The 19,842-nt window shown below is 42.6% G+C and overlaps 1 protein-coding gene across 1 annotated transcript; it reads right to left on the reverse strand.

Moving 5' to 3' along the window:
- Positions 1-1,642: 1,642 nt before the first annotated feature.
- On the reverse strand, positions 1,643-12,487 carry LOC128331034 (vomeronasal type-2 receptor 26-like). The gene is made up of 6 exons (XM_053264400.1): positions 12,426-12,487; positions 11,471-11,762; positions 8,790-9,941; positions 5,385-5,792; positions 2,905-3,031; positions 1,643-2,541 (listed from the first exon to the last, which is right to left on the reverse strand). Exons 1-6 carry the CDS (start codon positions 12,485-12,487, stop codon positions 1,643-1,645), a joined length of 2,940 nt encoding a protein of 979 aa, XP_053120375.1.
- Between the last annotated feature and the right edge of the window lie 7,355 nt (positions 12,488-19,842).

The raw sequence follows: 19,842 nt of genomic DNA on the forward strand, positions 1-19,842 counted from the left end.
ACAAGACCCAAATATTTAACCTGGTCTTGGGGGGGAAACCCACCACTGCCTGTTTACTTTTAGCCCAGAAGTGTTCAACCTCTGAAACACTGCTTCCATTTTTAAAATATAATGTCAAATCTTTTCCAGTCACGAAGATGTCATCTAAATAGCATATGACCCCTGACAGCCATTGTAACACCGGATCCATCATATTATTATTGTTGTTGTTGTTGTTGTTGTTGTTGTTAATTTATTAAATTTATATACCACCTAGTATAAAAATCTCTAGGCGGTGTACAGAATTAAAATATAAAATATAAAACATTTAAAATTCATAAAAAGATAAAAATCATAGATAAAAACACATTAAAAACACATAAAAATTTAAAAATCGAGTCTCAATTGAAGGCCTGGGAAAACAGGTACATCTTCAGGGTCCTCCTAAAAGCAAACAGAGAAGGAGATGCTCTTATTTCAGCAGGGAGCACATTCCAAAGCCCTGGGGCAGCCACATAGAAGGCCCAGTCCCGAGTTGCCACCAAACGAGTTTGTGGCACCCATAGTCAGACCTCTTGAGATGATCTTAATAAGCGACAGGGTTTATGACAAAGAAGGCACTATCTTAAATACCGCAGACCTAAGCTGTTAAGGGTCTTATAGGTAATAACCAGCTTAGCACTTTGTATTTTGTTCGGAAGCCCATTGCCAGCCAGTGCAGTTCTTTTAGAATTGGTGTTATATGGTCCCTTTGGGTAAACCCAGAGACCAGTCTGGCTGCCGCATTCTCTACCAATTGTAGTTTCTGTACTACATACCAAGGCAGCCCCATATAGAGTGCATCACGGTAGTCAAGCCTAGAGGTTACCAGCATACACACAAGGCTCTACTAGAGTTCATTGACGCTTCTATTACTTTCTCACAGATGGCCAACCATTACTTCTTCTTTAGATATATAACAGGTCTGTTTTAAGCTTTCCACTTCCCACAGTTCTGTATATGCACTTCACTAGACAAAAATGGTGAGGCTTCTGGAAACCAGAACCAATGAGGAATGCTTAAAGGAGATGGTTATGTTTTGCCTCGAGAAGACAATTTGATAGCCATCTTTAAACAGTTGAACAGCTGTCACTTGAGAACAAGTAACTGGCATGTTCTTCTTTGCTCTTAAGGGCAGGATTAGAACTGTCTGACCTGTCTGACAGTAGTACAGTCTGCCTCATGTCACCCTGTTAATAAATACCATTCCTTGAGAATTTAAAAAAGCAACTATCCAGAACCTAGCAGGGGTTGGAGCTAAAGGACACCTAAGATCATTTCAAACACTAAATGTTTCAGTGTCCAGAACTGTAGACTTTGACTCTATTTTCTCCTAATATGTGGTCCTTTCTGTTCAAGCAAGGTTTCAGGGTGATTTTGAAGGAAATTTGACAGCCTTAAAACATCTGAAGGATTGTCACTTGGAAGAAGGAAGTGACATTTACTCCTGAGGGCAGGTCAAGAACTGTAAGAGCTGATTGACAGTGGAACATTGTGCCTCATGGCACAATGTTGTAAACACCTTCCCTTGCTCCTCAGGACTGAGCACAGGTTAGAGCTAGAAGACAGCTAAGGTCACCTCAAACTCTAAATGCTTCAGTGTCTAGAACTGAAGGCTTTGATTCTATTTTCTCCTAATTAGCTGGTCCTTGCTGTTCAAGCCAGGCTTCAGGATGATTATGTAGCATTTGGGGGAAAAGATAAAAGCCAGTAATCCAGCACTAGAGGTCAAAATGGAGAAGATCTCTACAGTCACAGTATACTTTCCCCTGGTGCTCAGATAAGTTGGGAAAAAGGACACCCAGACACTGCAAAAGAGCAACATGCTAAAAGTGATAAATTTGGCTTCGTTGAAACTGTCTGGTAACTTCCTGGCTAGGAAAGCCAATGCAAAGCTAACAATAGCCAGGAATCCCAGGTACCCCAGGACGCAATAAAACATAGCGACTGAGCCTTCATTGCATCCCAGTATGATTTCTTCAGCCAGAGAGTGCATGTCCACATCTGGGAATGGAGGAGCAGTACATAGCCATACAGTACAAATGCTTGCTTGAATCAAGGAGCAACCAAGAACAATAGAGTTTGCCAATCTTTTCCCAACCCATTTCCTCATCCTGCTCCCTGGCTTAGTGGCCAGGAAAGCCAGAACCACAGTGGCGGTTTTTGCCAACACGCAAGAAACAGCCATTGTGAAGATGACACCAAAAGCTGTTTGTCGTAAGTAGCAGTTCACATTCCGAGGCTGGCCAATGAATAGCAAGGAGCAGAGGAAGGAGAGGAGTAGAGAGATGAGCAGAGCATAGGTGAGACCTCTATTGTTGGCCTTGACAATGGGAGTGTTCTTGTTCTTAATGAAAATAGTCATCACCAAGACTGTGATTGCAGAAAAAGACAGAGCCAAGGCAACCAAAACAATCCCCAAAACTTCCAAGAAAGAGAGGAAATGTAGTCGCTTTGGAAGACACCCATCTTGGTTCTTGTTTGGAAATTGATCTGCTGAGCATTTGAAACAGTCATCCAAGTCTGAAAGGCAAAGGAGATGTCACATCAATCCCTGGGCAATCCTGTCCGCTTTTTGTTTTACATACAGAATATCCACCTGTGTCTAGAATTTGGTATTTCCAACTACTTTTACCAGAAACCACTTTTATTTCCACTCTGTTGTTTCTACTCTTAATATACAATGCTGGGAGGCCAGAAGAGGCCCCCTCCTCATTAGCCAGGAATAAACAGAGCACACATAGGATGAAGGAAGCCTGAAACAGCTTCCTGAGTGCATTGATTTTAATTCTCACTGGCCAGGAGAAGAGATCCCTTTTTGGCTGGCCACTGTTAACCAGTGTACCTGCTTTTGGAGAATGACTGCAGAGTTCTCATGTCTCCTACCATTCTGATCTGAAATTTCCCCATCTGAACAAGGAACACAATCATAGCAACAAAATGGTTCCCCTTCTTTTGTTTTTCTTCTGTAACCTGGATGGCAATTGTTATTACACACAGCAAGGGGCAACACCTATTCAGAAAAGAAAAATACATCTTATCAACAAAATACTCTATGGAAGTAACACCAAAGTTCCTTCTCGTGGGAGGGGGGAGGGCTATAACAGAATGGTAAGGACCCAAACTTAGTTGGTTTTGTAAATTCAGTGCTGGACAATGGAAACAAGATCCCCAAAAAGTGAAAAAGAGAAGTGAATAGGGCTTCACTTGGGCTTCAAAGGACTCTTTTCAAAGAGGATAAAGAACCCTCAAATTAACACCTCCCCATAACATCACCATGTTTGTCATGAACCCAGCCGCCTCTTAAAACCATCTAGGGAGGTCCAGTTACAGTTGCCACTGGTTCATTAGGTGGCAACTCAGGAATGGGCCTTGTCCGTGGCTGCTGCCCCACACTTTTGGAATATACTCTCTGTCAAAAAAGGGACATCTCCATCTCTGATTGCTTTTAGGAAGACCCTCAAGACACCTGTTTCTCAGGCTTTTAACTGAATTTAATTTAAAACTGTTTAATTGTTTTTATCCTATGAAATTGTTTTATCTTTTTATTCTTTGAAAGTGTTCTAATGGTTTTTACTCTGTTTTGTATTTGTTGTTTTTAATTGTGTACACTGCCTAGAGTTACACATATCAGGCGGTATATAAATATGACGAGTCAATAAATAAAATTTAAGAAGTCAGCTCATTAGTCCTGTGTAGGAAGCAAAGAATGGAAAATCCATTTAGAAGTCAGTCCTGAGCACATTTGCTTTTCTTCTATACTGAAATGAAAGGAAATCCTGGGGAAAACAAGAAATTCACTGGTTTGGTTTGGTTTTTTAAGAAGGTTTTCAAAGAATGGTTAAAATGAGAAGCTTTTAGCTGGCCAAGATAATGTATACTGATAAGACCCTGCACCAAATCTCCTGATGACCTCAGCCAGCGGTTTCATGTACATATTAAAAAGCATTGGTGACAAAATGGAGCCCTGAGGGACTCCATATAATAGCTCCCATTTTAAAGAGGAACTGACACCAAGCTCCACCATCTGGAATCTGCCTGAGAGATAGGTGTGGAACCACTGCAAAGCAGTGCCTCCTATTCCCAACTCCCTCGGGCGATCCAGAAGGATACCATGGTCGATGTTATTGAATGCTTCCGAGAGATCCAAAAGAACCAACAGAGTCACACTCCCTCTGTCAATTCCCTTGTAAAGGTCATCCATCAGGCCGACCAAGGCAGACTCAACCCCATAGCTCGCTCTAAAGCCAGTTTGAAATGGGTCTAGATAATCGTTTTCCTCCAAAACTGGAGCTGGTTAGCCACCACTCTCTCAATTACTTTGCCCAACCATGGGAGTTTGGAGATCAGCCTATAACTGTCCATCACTGAAGGATCTAGGGAAGGCTTCTTAAGAAGTGGTCTAATAATTGCCTCCTTCAAACAAGGAGGCATCCTACCCTCCCTCAGCAATGAGTTAATGATATTAACTAAGCCATCCCCAACAATCTCCCTGCTAGATAAAAGCAGCCAAGTCAGGCAAGGATCCAGAGAACAATTGGTAGGCCACATCGCCCCAAGCAGCTTGTCCACGTCATCAGGCATCACAGATTGAAACTGATCCAATCTAATACTGCAAGAGGGATTGTGGGACACCACCTTAATAGACACTGTAGAAACAGTGGAGTCCAAGTCCGCAAAGAACCCATTAAAAGCATGGCTTTGAAAAGGGTTTTTGAAGAATGGTTAAAATGAGAAGCTTTTGACTGGCCTTCCTTTTTGGCAGGCTTCCATTGGCATAACCAATGCACTGGGGCTGCTTTGCTCATCAAAGATAGCCCTAGCGATCCTATTGAAGAATGCTGTTCCACAACTCCTTAAGATTAATGCTGCTGCGATAGCACCATGCTTTTCCCATTTCTGTGCAACTTGGTGTGCCCACATACAAGATATGATTGTCAGTTAGTAGCACAGTTTCTAACTGGTCTTCCTAAAATATCGATAAATGGGAAACTAACACTTTATTTATTTATTTATTCGTTCATTCATTTATTTATAAATAAATATTCAAAATATTTCTATACCGCCCAAAACTTGCCTCTATGACCATTTAGTGTGGCCATAGTTTGGGATACAATTCTGTGATTCCAAACAAGTGTATAAGACAAGTGAATAGATCTTCACTTTGGGTTTTCAAAGGACTATTTTCAAAGAGGGGGGAAATGTTCAACTTATTTTGAATATTTAGAATACAGTGCCTTGATCCTAGCAGCAAATGCTGTTTCTGGGTATTCATAACCCTAAGGCATGCAAAGGTACTTTATCTTGTAAGTTAAAAACATAACAGAGATCAAAAACCACTGAACAAACAAGCAACAAGTATTAACCATGTTTAGTGGAGCCAGGATATAAAGAATGTTTAAACTAGCAGTAGGTAAAAAGCAGACAAAATCCGTCTGAGGAATTATCCTGCTTGATTCCATATCCTGGAAGTGGGTATTAAATTTGAGAGGATTCAACATTTTGTTGCGTTTCCCATTTATTTCATACTGGTAGTCAGCTTCCACCTGATTAAGCATGCTGTGCCATGTGATGACCTCCTGGTTAATGGTGAATTCCTGGCCTGGTAAAGCCTGTGGATCTATCCTTCCTACTTTCACTCTGTGGAAAGATTGGTTTGGGAAAGTAACCCAGTTTATGACATCAAATCCAGCTGCTAGTTCACCATCCTCATTATAAACCACGGTGTCCCCAGCGCTGTTGTTAAATGAGATGCTCCTCAGGAAAGGGTGTACCTAGACACAAATTTGTATTTTTTAAGTTCTTTATTTTAAAAAATATTAATATAACATAAAACTTAAAACATTAAAACAAATAAAAGAGGGCATAGAATAGAATCAATAAAAACCCTATTAAAACTCATATGACAGATGCGGGCCATGAGGGTGGCACCAGGGTGGGCAGCAAGGAGCAGCAGGAGGTACCTTTAAATATCATTATCCCGTGAAGAGTGGGGCCTCACCCATCATCTCACAACGAGGCTGGCCCACCTACGGTGCTCTTCTAGCATGGGCACATGCATGGTGACTATACATAAATGCCTGCTGTGTGTGGGCAAAGGCCAGAAAAGCACCATAGATGGGGCGCCTTGGTGCAAAATGATGGGTGGGCTACCCCTTATCTTGGGACTTGCAGGTCCTAGTGGTACTGAGTTAAGGATTTGTAAAGGTACATCCCACTGCCCCTCACTGCCTACCCTGGTGCCTCCATCAAACCGTTACAAACTGTTATAAGCCTGTCTAAAAAGGTGGATTTTAAGAACTTTTTTTTTTAAAATGGGAGGAAGTTATACTGCGTGAAGTTATTCTGGGTGAAGTTGGTGAAGTTCTACTGGGAGGATATTCCACAGCTGTGAGGCCACAACTGAAAAGACTTTGTCTCTTGTACCTGCCAACTAAATGCTTTCCACTGTGTCTCTTGTTTCCCGTCTGACAACCGGAAAGGAAAGAGGGAGGATGGAAGGATGGGCACTATGTGTTTAGGTCACACACACAAATCAATAAAAAGTCCATTCACAAGCACATACCATTGTGGTGGCACTATAAACTTGGCAACCTGATTAGACTGCTGAAAATATAACAGCAGGACAGCTGTCCCCAGTGTCTGCTTTAAAAGGACGCCCCTTCCTAGAATTTTTGAATGCCTCTGCTCTACTTTTTGTACAATGATGTACAAAAAGGGCTAGCCCAAGAACATGCTCTATGGCATTACTCATTATAAGAACCATCCTGGAGTACACAGGGTTCATGCAGAATCATCAATAATATGTGACAATGCTCCTTCTCCCAAGGACCACTCTCTCATGGGAGTGAAAAGCCATGGATAGATAGATCCTTATTGATGCTTTTGAACTTTGGTGCTGGAGAAGACTTTTGAAGATAGCATGGACAGCCAGGAGAACAAACAAATGGATCATAGAACAAATCAACCCAGAATTTTCACTCGAGGCACAAATGACCAGGCTCAAACTATCATACTTTGGACACATTATGCGAAGACCCAGATCCCTTGAGAAATCCATAACACTGGGGAAAATTAAAGGAAAGAAGAAGAGGGCAATCATCCACAAAGTGGATGGACTTGATTACAACAGCAATAAAGGCACCATTGAGAGACCTTATAGGCCAAGTTGAAGTCAGATCATTCTGGAGAATATCTATTTATGTGCCGATAAGAGTCAACACCAACTTGATGGCACATCAATCAATCAATCAATCAATCAATCAATCAATCAATCATCAAATAAAAAATCATAATACAGTTTGTAGTAGAGAATAAGAACCTAAATCAAAGTAAGCATCTCTTTGTTTGGTGGTGGTGATGATAGATGCTGCTCTGGAGTAGACTCATGTACTACAGCATGAAAGGCCATGGAGACACCCATGCACTACACAAGAAAAGAACGATCCTGGAAGACACACAGATGGGGCTGAATCACTAATAATCAGTGATGATAGCCATTCTCTCAAAGTATCTATTATTATTATTATTATTATTATTATTATTATTATTATTATTATTATTATTTTATTATTACATTTATATCCCGCTATTATTACATTTATATCCCGCTATTATTACATTTATATCCCAAGGGAGCCCAGAATGGTGTACTACATACTTAAGTTTCTCTTCACAACAACCCTATGAAGTAGGTTAGGCTGAGAGAGAAGTGACTGGCCCAGAGTCACCCAGCAGGTATCATAGCTGAATGGGGATTTGAACTCAGGTCTCCCCGGTCCTAGTCCAGCATTCTAACCACTACACCATGCTGACTCTTATGAGAATGAAAGACCATGGAGACATGCATGCAGGCCAGACAGCAGATGCTACCCAGCCTGGTTGCTTGACACAAGCAAGCCAATGGGTATCCCAGCAACACCTTTTCCTGTCTTGGTGTCTTCTCTGAAGTAGCAGACTAAGCAAGCCCTCTGCCACTCGAGTCATCCATTGGCACATTCACATGTTTGTTTTTGCCTGTTACGGTGACCCAACTTTCATGGGATCACTGATAACTGGGGCTCCCCCTCCTGTGATTCTCCACAGCAGCCAATCTGCATATGCTGCAATGCTGGTAAAAACCCATTACATTTGTATGAGAGTAAAGATCTATCCCTGGTCCCGGTGTTTCCCTGGTCAGCCCACCTGGACACATGGAGTGGCCATTACTCCTTGGGAGTATGAAAAGCTTCCCCAGAGAGGAGGAGGTCATGGTATACAAGTTCTATTATTTACCAGAAATAATGCAATTTGCATGGACTAACTCATAAGAGTGCAGTCCAATGGAGGACTGAAGGTTGTGGAGCTTCTGGTCCTCCTCAGTGGACTGGCCCTCTCATGAGATGACTAATCCCCGCATGGCAAGCTGACACAGGGGCAGAAGTGTGCTTGGGGGTTCTTGGACTGCCTTTATGGCGCCTGCCATCACAAGAGCATCCTTAGTCACAGTGTACAAGATCAGAGGATCCTTTGTCCTCCCTCTTATATATATTCCCTCCTAGGAAGTAATCATGATCTCTTTCTAGAGTAACAAAAGAATAGTGCCCCTCTTCATTCCCTATTGCCAGACATTTTGCCTGTGTGAGACTGTTTTGCTGTGGGGCTTTTATCAGGGTGGTGGTACAATTGCAATCAGATTGATAGCTTATATACCATTTAAAGGGATTAGAATACCCTTTCCTTGCTGAGGGCAGACAGTCTATTCTGAAAAGGCAAGATCGTGCTCAGCATACCCCTTTGAGGATCATGGCTAATGGCTGCTGCCCTGCAGGTGTTCTGATGGCTTGACCATAGTCAGGTGATGTGACCGCTCTTGAGCTTGCTAGGATGCAGACTCGGCATACCAGGAAGAGGGAGGGGTTCCCCTTCCTTGGATCCATTGAATGTCTGCAATGCGTTTCATAGTTAGAAAAATTAACCTCAGGATTATCTATCTGCAGTTTGCCGTTACGTGCAAATGCAGCCATTGTGTGCACAACTGGTGTAGCAAGAAAGCTGCTGTGGATGTGAAATATTACCTGCCAAGGTTGCAGATTCTGAAGATCCCATCTACCCCTGTCAGCCATTGCTCTGGGTTTCGGCCTGGATGTGTATATCTTTTTTAGAGCATGTGCTATGGCATGGACGGCATTGTAGATGCTGTAGCTTTGGCCAGTCATGCTCATTTCAAACAGAGCCCCAGGTAGGCTTTCCAGCTTCTCTTCGCCAGTGCAGGCATCATCACTCTCCTTGTGCACATTAGAACCAGAAAATAAGCAGTTGAATGCCTTTTCCCAGAAGACTCTGAGAAAGCCATCTCCTTTGGGCACATTAGGTTGTAGGAGCTGGAGGAATTCTTTGAACCCCAAGACTTCATTGGAGTGAGTTGAAAAAGACAAGGCACCACCAAAGATTTGTATATCTAAATCCCTGTGCACGGCATAGGATGAGAAATCCCAATGAGCAGTCATGATCCACAATCTGTACAAAGCATTCTCTGTAATACCTTCAGATAGTGTGGTGAAATAGATGAAACATTTAAAAGATCCAATGGTCACAATATCCGCATACATAAGATATACTTTGACTTTTGAACTGGTTAATGTAATGGCCATAGCCCGAAGAAATTCGACTGAACTCATTTTCTCTATAAAATCTGATGGCTCTGGGTATTTTTCAATGACAGCTGTACATATTTTATTCCTAGAAAGCATTGGTGTCAATATTTGCAGAAAATTTTCTCCATCATCATTGTCTGCTGTGATGATTCCAATCCAAATCCACTGGAAATGCAGAAGGAGATGGACAATCCCATTGTACTGATGTGCTTCATTAGGAGCCATTCGATAAAATGAAGGTAGCTGGGTTTTAATACTGATCATTGGAGATAATGCAACATAGGCAATCTAAGCAAAAAGAAATGTCCATAAGTAAGGGCAGAACTAATGCTAAAGTACAGCAATTAATTCCAAATATAGGCAGCTCTAAAACCTATGGCAAATGTAAATAATGTGATTTTGTGTTTTCTATGGAGGAAATTCGTAAGAAATTTGCAAGATTGTACTTGTGTATAGCATGGAAGTGCACATTATTCTAATTATTGATGTCATTCTCTCTGTTCATTTCTGGTCATAATTTTTCCCATTTCTCTCACACAGTGTAGTGTTCAGTTTCTTAAATGTCCAGCTTCTTGGTAGGATAAAAGACAATTTCTTTGAATTCTATCGTAAAACATCAGACATCCTTGAAATATCTTTTCATCTCCTCTGTGTATGTCCAGGGGCGTAACTATAATAGGGCAAGGAGAAACAGTTGTCTGGGGGCCCACTGCCTTGGGGGCCACCCCAGAGGAAAGTCACATAACTCCCCCAGCCTCACAGCCACCCAGGCTTCCTTCAGTAATTTTACTCTGCTTTTTGTTACCAATATTCAGTCTCATTTAAGATTTCTTTACTTCATGAGCTGTGCTTCGGGGGGGGGGGGGCATTTTAAAATCTTGTCTCTGGGCCCACCCCAACCTTGCTACGCCCCTGTGTATGTCTCTCTGTGCCTGTCTCTGTGTGTAAAGTGATCCTTAGCCGGCTTTCTGAAGGGAAGAAAACTTTATGAGATCACCATGTCCATACATATGTCCATGTATGTGTCCCCTCAGTGTTATCTAAAAGCAAACCAAATTCACAGCATATGGGAAGTACTAAGGCACCCCAATAGGTGTATTTTGCTGATCTGCAGATTTATTCAAAAAATGGTGGCTGTTCACATTATAGGCAACTTTAATTTGAACTCTTTTGCTCACCACATCCATACTGTACTTTGCTTTGAAGTTTCCACCTAGTTGACAATAGGCTTTGTATGGAAGAATGGACCAAAATTCCTCCAAGCCCATGTGAGAGAAAGATCATAAGTTACAGGGAATGTTTAGTTTTAGCTATTGCTGCTCAAGGATGTGCCACCAGTTACTGAAGGTAGGGTTCACAATTGTTGTTGAATCTTTCTGTTGGGTGAATATTCAAAAACTATTCTTTTTGCCAGCGTTACCTATTCAGTGGAGTTGCCTTTCTCTCTTATCCTAGTTTAGCTTAGGAACCACGTTTTGAATAAGAATGATGTTAACATACAGGACATCCTAGGGGGGTTCAAAACTTCTAGAAACTACTTAGGCTCTTTCTCATTTGCACATTTCCCCTTATCCCCACTCCACCTGCTACCTCAATGACCCCTCCCTCAATATATCCCTAAAGTGCAGCATGTGTGAAAAGTTTGAATGTGATAGCACCCTAGGTTTGGATGCTCCCCATATTCCTTTTTATGTTATGTATATCTCTTGTTCCAGCCTCTTGTCTTAAAAAAATAATAATGAAAATTGTGAATCTGCTGAGGAGATGTTGAAAGGATAACTGTTTGAAACGTGTAATAGCCCACACAATAATTCTACCTGTGGAATCTTGTAAATGTCCAAAATAGTATCCAGTTGAAGGGAGATTTTATGGTCAGATCCTCCAATGACAGCTATCAGATGTTTTTGCTTGTCACACTTGAATTTGGGGACCATCATGTCTTGAGAGGAGAGAAGCTGCTGGGTGTTCTGATTAGTAAGCCTTGAATTAAAGTAACTGTCATAAATGTGGAACCCCAGGCTGACATTTGGTAAGATCTTGGAGTTCTCATTGACTTCCTTCACTGCAAATACCAAGGACAAGGAATGCTGGTAGTTCTTTGGCCGGATGCTAAAGGGAAAGTAGCACAGTGTGCAAGATAAATATTCACCCCTTTACAAAATATTTACATGATGTTGGAGATATGTAAAGATCTATGTGATTTTTCCACCTCACTTGTAATCTTTTCCTTTTAAAATTCTCCAGAGTACTTCCACTTTATATCTCTGTTACTTTCTTCAAACTGTTCTGTACCCCTTTGTCCTTCTAAGTAGTGGGTAATGGCACAATGCATAGGAAAGGACCATTCAGAGATCTCGGTCTGAATGAAAAGGTTTGAAATTTATTTTTCTAGACCAAGATTTTCCCCCCAGTTCAAATAAACATGTAAAATTATTTACAAGTTCAGTTCTAGTTTCCTTTCAAATCAATGAAGGCCAGTGTCTATAGCCTCTGGAATTAGTTGTCTTCTGTACTCAAGCCAAATTGAATATTTTCTTCTTCGTTTAAAACAGGGCATTTCTAGCATTTCATCTGTAGATTTCTTAATCATGAGAAACTTCCATAACTCTTACTAAATATCAACAAACAGACTTAGCATTTCTGTTAATTTTACAATGTATATTTCCATAAATTCTCTTAAGAACAATATTCATCCCACACTCTCCTTCAGTCAACTCCCAATTCCTTGATACAATTCCTTCCTTAGAAATCCTCTCCTAGCCTCTGTTTTACCTCACAGCAATCCTGCTCCTCGTCCAACTGTACTTTTTTAACCAACCTCTGCTGTCACTCATCAATAGAACTCTCTACTGAGAACATAGCCATAAGAACAACCCTACTGGATCAGGCCAAAGGCCTATCTATTCCAGTATTCTGTTTCCCACAGTGGACCACCAGATCCATCTGAGAAGCCTACAGGCAAGAGGTGAGGGCATGCCACCTCTCCTGCCTGTTGCTCCCAGGAAAATTAGGGATGTGCATGAATTGAATCAGCCCTGATTTGTTTGGGGTCTAAATCTGCCCCCACCTGAATCACGTCAGATTTGATTTGTACCCGAATTTTCCAAATCTGAATCAATTTGGGGCAAAAAAGGGGTTCTGGGTCAAAAGAGTGGGGTGGGTGGTAGTGCCCAATGGGTGGAAGCTAAAACCCTCATTTCAAAGAAATTGGTCAAAGGGGCACTTTTAAAATATTTTTTTGAAGTTGGTGCATCATTAAGCTTCACCCCATAGGGAATAATGGAGGTTTCATCAGCCTTATAGCTCCATGTGGGGGGCACCAGGGTGGCCCAGAGTGGGTTGTGGTGGGTGCTAGTGCACAATGGGTGCAAGGAAGCTGCCACCCATATTTCAAAGAAACTGGGCAAAGGGGTGTTCTTTAAAAATATGAAGTTGGCATGTCTTTGTGGCAGATTCAGGGCAGAAAGGGGGTTTTGGAGACAGAAGAGTGGGTCAGGTGATAGTGCCCCAAAGGATGCCTGCTACTGCTCAGATTTCAAATAAAGTGGTGAAAGGGATGCTTTTTAAATTTTTTCTGAAGTTTGTGCGTCTTTAAGCTTCCCCCCCATAGGGAATAATGGAGAATTTCAGCAGCCCCATAATACCACTTGGGGGGCACCAGGGTGGCCCAGAGCAGGTTGTGGTATAGTCTACAGAGGGTGCCAAACACCCACAAAATGACAGGCCCATGGGGCACTGGGTTTTGTTGTTTTCAATGTCTGAGGTATTTTGAGAGTTGATTCTCTGGTAGGAAATGAGACCAGTGCATGGGTCTCCTCCAAAGCAGCATCCATAATAATCACAAAGAAGGAATCTCTCCTGTGACTTGAGGCAATACTGCTCCTGCTGGCTGGTTCCTTTCATGAGTAACACCAGAGACTGCATGCTCTTACCCAAGGAGAAGGGGCTAGGTCTCCCTTCCACAACTTTATTGTACAAAAATTAGATCAGAGCCATTCAAGAATTCCTGGGTGGGGCTGTCTTTTAACCCGACCTCCGGTATCACTGCCCTGCCCTATGTTATCTTGGCAGCCATCTAATCAGGTTGCCTGGTTTATGGTGCCACATGTGCTTATGAATATACTTCTTTATCTATTCATTTCTGGAGACCAAAACACCTTGTGCCCATCCTGCCATCCTGTCCCCTTTCTCTTCTGATTGCCAGAGGGGGGAACAAGAGGCATAGTGGAAAGTGGGCACCCCACAATGCGACATTTCCCTTTGACATGCTTAGAAGCTTGGGATTGGACAGCCTGGAGTCCCTGTTGCTGGCCAACGGCTTGAGGAATATGGAACAGGGAGCGGGGCAAGTGCTTGGAGCGGGGGCCAGCAAGAAGCACAGCAGACATGTAGCTGGCATGTTGCTGGGCAGGTCTGGGCCACCCTCTCTATGATTTCGGTTCCAGAAACCACACAAAACTCTGCTTTCAAACTCTTTTTGCATTTAGACCTAATGCTACCACTTTCAAACCTCAGGTTGGAGTAGCGAAACTCACTACAAACTGAAGGTTCAAACTGAAGCTTGGCGAAGTAAACCACAGGTTGCTTTTGCCACAAAACCACCATTTCATGCATTTGGATATATCCAAATTCCAACCTCTGCCCCATTCATCTCCAGTTTGGTTTTATATGCAAATGTGGCCCACGTGTTGAAACGCTTTAGTCTCATCTTGCAAGTTTTAAAAGAAAAGGATCTTCAAGATTAATAAAATAACCTGAGAGTGTGTCTATATTTAGAAAGTTCTAAGAGACTTTATCTAAGCCACCAATTATACATGTTGTATCTATTATTGGACTCTGTATTAATGTCTTCAAGGCACTTATCTTGGATAACCAGTAGTGTAGGAAAGGGTGCAGAGTGGGAAGATGAAGATGAAACAAGAAAGAAGAGGCAAAACAGATAGACTAATGTGATGTGTGAAGTGAAAAGGTGATATGTAGATTGAGCAAGAGGAAGAGGAAAGCCAAATTAGGGGAAAAACAAGAACTTATCATAGGAAGTGCTTATAACATTTATAGAAAAAAAATATAAACAATCATATCGCTATCTAAACATATCCCTGCTTCACTTTGATATTCAGCCCAGAGCATGCTGTATCAGAAAGAAAAATTTCCTTACACAAGTTCATTTATCAAATTAGAGTTTGGGTGTTCCCAGAAACACATTTCATCAAATACATAGGTATATTGAGAAGAAATCATGCCAATGATTAAATCTCCTGACTGAATATATTCATACGGGATCTGGAGCAGATCAGTCATGGTACATATAACTGTAAGTGCTTTCTCTTCAGCTTTCTGGGGCCATAGAGGGAGCAATAGTAACAGAAGTATCTTTTCCATCTTGGGGGAAATCTTGATTCAGAATATCCAACGCCTCTCTCATCTCTCATCCGAATTCAGCCAGGTTTCAGGGACATTCTGATAGACGGGAACTGATCATGTTTAAACGGGTGGAACCTCACATGATAATAGTTAGACTGATGCAACCCCACGTGTTCAGAGGGCCAAACTGCAGCTTTGAATAACAGTGGAATATCTTATATAAGCTTTCAGATGTTGAGACAATATGTTTATAGCTTCAAGAAATCCCTTGAGGTAATTACAGCATTCAGTGAAAGGTCTCCAAAGCTGTGTCCTTGCAAGTCACCACTTGAATCTGAAAGAAAACCAAAACAGGTTAGATTGAAAATTACATAGTGGAACCTGGACATGTAGACTTAATAAGGACCAGATACGGAAATCTAAGGAGAATAATAAACTTATGAAGGCAGGGAGAGAATTACTACTTCTGACCTCCATCTCTCTCAAATGGCTACCTGATGTGAGGACCGACAACATGAAAGCTGAATCCTAGCAATGTGAGATGATTTCACGGTTCAGTGTCATGTCCCTGGAGCACTGAAGTGTTCAAGACACTACTGAAAGCAGAATGGGGGAGAAACCATGTTTGTTAGACTTCACCAGAACTTAGTTTCATGCATTTGGACATATACAAACTCCAGAACTTAGAGGAGATTACACAACCTTTTGGTCAATAGGGTTCAGGGAGTGAAGCATTAGTACACTACTACGTTCTCCATTCTCTCTACCACAGGGAAAGGATTAGAATAGTACAGCATACTTTCAATGGAGTAAAAAAGAGAGTCAAGTATCTTGTGGAACCGTAAAGGGTTACAAATCTGTGTTATAAGCTTTCAGTGACATCAGCCAATCTGTCAGATGTTCGAAACATTATGCACACGCATGTAATGAGAGATGAGGAATCCATAACAAAGCAATGTGTTGTATCCCCAGAGACAAGGGTGCTCTGATCATAGATCCAGTCATACTGAAAGAAGACAGTTGTAGCCTTTTCAGGAGCTTTCAGAGAAGAGCATTGTCTCAGGAAAGGTGGGTGAAAAGAAAAACTTTATCCTTTCCCCCACTGAAACAAATCCATATGGTTTGGAGAGGGGCATGACATGGTGTGCATGGGAAGAAAGGAAGCTCCCTTATACCAAGTCAGAAATATCATGAGATATTTCTTGGGGAGGGGGGGATGCTGAATCTTTCAGCATTCACACATAGTCACCCATCCAAATGAAAACCATGGCAGATGCTCCTTAGCAAAGGGGACAGTTCATGCTTGTTACCACTAGACCATATCTCTTCCACAAATACCCTGCATCTAATCTGTTTAGGACTTTATAGGTAATTGCCAGCACTTTTTATTTCACTTGGAAACATATCAACAACCAAGTTAGGGATGTGCAAATGGTCCAGGGGTCCGATGGTTCGGTCCGGAGGTTTGCGGGTTCGAGATGGAACCAAACCCCCACTCACCCTGGTCTGTCCGGATCGGAACTGAACCACTGGGACCGGATCATGAATTTTATTTTAAAAATGTAATTGTCAAAAAATACCTTTAGCCCCTTCAGGAGGCTTGCTGTAGGCCATGGGGGAGCGGGTGTACACGAGTGTTCCCCCTCCCCCGATGGCCTTCTTCATCACTGCCACGGCTGGCTAAGTGTATCCTTTTTGGCCCTACGAGGCTGAGGACCTCTTGGCCTCGCAGACAGCATTTGCGCATGCGCGGCAGTGGCCAGAATGGCCACTGCTCATCATTACAGAGGCCCGAAAGGGCCAAAAAGGATACACGTACCTGGCTGTGGCAGTGATGAGGAAGGCAGGCGGTGGCGGGGGAACCTACACATACTCCCTCCCCCGCGGTCTACAACAAGCCACCCGAAGGGCTAAAGGTATTTTTTGACAATAAATTCCAATTTTTTTTAAAAAAAAAAAATTGCGAACGGTTCCGGGACTGAACTGGACTGGGGGGGAGGTGTTTCGATGGGGCACAGACCGAACTGGTCCAGTTCCATGCACACACCTACAACCAGTGCAATTCTTTTATGATGGGAGTAATAGCAAACATTGTGACACAGGGCACATCTAAAGATCTATGCTCAGGCAATATGTGCGGCAAAGAGGCAGTTCTTTTCTGCCAGTATTGCCTCTGTGAGTTCATGTCCAGCCAAGTTTTTCAGGGTTGTGAGGGGGCTAGTATCTGCTTGCCCTCCCTTGAACCAGAATTTGGGGTCATTGGTTACCCACTATGATGTGTTTAGAGAGTTTTTCGCAGATAAAATCTCTCGGACTTGGGCCGACCTAGATGGAAACTCTACAATTAATTTGATGCCTTAGCTGGAGGTGCCAAACAACTCCTCTTGTGTGATTCGACTGGATCGGTTTCAATTTGTGACTCCTGAGGATGTGGACAAGCTGCTTGGAACGGTGAGGCCTACCACTTTTCTCTTGACCCTTGTCCAACATGGCTTGTTCTAGCTAGCAGGGAGGTTGTTGTAGACAGCCTGGTGGAAATCATAAATGCTTCTCTGAGGGAGGGCAGGATGCCTCCTTGTCTTAAGGAGGCAATCATTAGACCTCTTCTAAAGAAGCCTGCATTAGATCCCTCAGAGTTGAGCAATTATAGGCCTGTTTCCAACCTTCCATGGCTGGGCAAGGTAATTGAGAGGGTGGTGGCCTCTCAGCTCCAGGCAGTCTTGGAGGAAACTGATCATCTGGACCCATTTCAAACTGGTTTTCGGGCCAGATATGGGGTGGAGACTGCCTTGGTCAGCCTGATAGGAACATAGGAACATAGGAAGCTGCCATATACTGAGTCAGACCATTGGTCTATCTAGCTCACTATTGTCTTCACAGACTGGCAGCAGCTTCTCCAAGGTTGCAGGCAGGAATCTCTCTCAGCCCTATCTTGGAGAAGCCAGGGAGGGAACTTGAAACCTTCTGCTCTTCCCAGAGCAGCTTCATCCCCTGAGGGGAATATCTTGCAGTGCTCACACATCAAGTCTCCCATTCATATGCAACCAGGGAAGACCCTGCTTAGCTATGGGGACAAGTCATGCTTGCTACCACAAGACCAGCTCTCCTCTCTGATGGATGATCTCCAATTGGGAATTGATAGAGGAAGTGTGATTCTGTTGGTCCTTTTGATACTATTGACCATAGTATCCTTCTGGAATATCTGAGGGTGTTGGGGGTGGGAGGTACTGTTTTACAGTGGTTACGCTCCTACCTCTCGGATAGATTCCAGATGGTGTCAATTGGAGTCTGTTGCTCTTCAAAATCTGAGCATAAGTATGGTGTCCCTCAAGGCTCCATTCTTTCTCCAATGCTTTTTAACATATACATGAAACTGCTGGGAGAGATCATCAGGGGATTTGGAGCTGGATGTTACCAGTATGGTGATGACACCCAGATCTACTTCTCCATGTCAACTTCTTCAGGAGCTGACATATCCTCCCTAAATGCCTGCCTGGAAGCAGTAATGGGCTGGATGATGGAGAATAAACTGAAGCTGAATCCAAATAAGACAGAGGTACTTATTGTGCAGGGTCAGAACTCTAGGGATGACTTTTATCTCCCTATTCTAGATGGGGTCACACTTCCCCAAAAGGAACAGATTTGCAGTCTGGGAGTACTTCTGGATTCACATCTCTCCCTGGTTTCTCAGGTTGAGGTGGTGGCCAGGGGTGCTTTTTATCAGCTTTGGCTGATATGCCAGCTGCGCCCGTTTCTTAATACTAATGATCTCAAAGCGGTGGTACATCTGTTGGTGACCTCCAGACTTGACTTCTGTGATGCGCTCTATGTGGGGCTGCCTTTGTACGTAGTCCAGAAACTTCAGTTGGTTCAGAATGCAGCAGCCAGGTTAGTCTCTGGGTCTTCTCGGAGAGACCATGTTACTCCTTTACTGATGGAGTTACACTGGCTGCCAATAGGTTTCCGGACAAAATACAAAGTGCTAGTTATAACTTATAAAGCCCTAAACAGCTTAGGCCCTGGGTATCTAAGAGAGCATCTTCTTCACTATGAGCCCCACCGCCCATTGAGGTCATCTGAGGAGGTCCGTCTCCAGTTACCGCCAACTCGTTTGGTGGCTATATAGAGATGGGCCTTTTCAGTCCCTGCCCCGAGATTGTAGAATGCGCTCCCTGCTGAAATACGATCCTCCCCATCTCTGGCAGTTTTCAAAAAACACCTGAAAACCCATCTTTTTGCCCAAGCTTTTTCAGCTCCTAAAAAAAGGGGAGGGGTTAATTGCTGGTTTATTGTTAAATTGTTAAATTGTTTTAAGTTTTTTCTATATGTTTTTATGCTATTGTTAACTGCCCTGAGACGAACATTTGGGGTGGTGTAAAAATTTGACAGATAGATAGATAGATAGATAGATAGATAGATAGATAGATAGATAGATAGATAGATATATAGATAGATAGATAGAATAAAATAAAATAAAATAAAATAAAATAAAATAATATGGTCTCTTTGTGTTGCCCCAGAGGCTAATCTGGATGCCATTTTTTGTACCATTTGTAAATGTTTCTATAGATGATGAAGGAAAACATTAGTTTTGGACTGATCTCTTTCAATTCCTTCCTAGAAATTTAAGAAACACACCTGGCAATGAAAGCTGACTATGGCCTTGGCCACTGCTCAGTGAGCAATGATGGGTCTGCGTCTTACAACTCGTGCTTTGCCTATATGGTGGGATAAAGTGACATCATGGAAATGAAGCATAATCACCTTTGTGGATTGGTTCTCTCCATGCCTTGAACCACTCATGACTGTTAGATGGTTGCCATGG

The sequence above is a fragment of the Hemicordylus capensis genome, chromosome 6 (assembly GCF_027244095.1).
Source record: "Hemicordylus capensis ecotype Gifberg chromosome 6, rHemCap1.1.pri, whole genome shotgun sequence".
Lineage (NCBI taxonomy): Eukaryota > Metazoa > Chordata > Lepidosauria > Squamata > Cordylidae > Hemicordylus > Hemicordylus capensis.

Excerpts from the sequence above, each read along its gene's own strand:
- LOC128331034 (XM_053264400.1), bottom strand. The coding sequence starts at position 12,487 with ATGAGTGACAGCAGAGGTTGGTTAAAAAAGTACAGTTGGACGAGGAGC. Across the intron at positions 9,942-11,470 it reads ACATTTACAAGATTCCACAG|ATTGCCTATGTTGCATTATC; the intron begins GTAGAATTATTG and ends CTTTTTGCTTAG. Across the intron at positions 5,793-8,789 it reads TAGCCATGATCCTCAAAGGG|GTACACCCTTTCCTGAGGAG; the intron begins GTATGCTGAGCA and ends ATTTGTGTCTAG.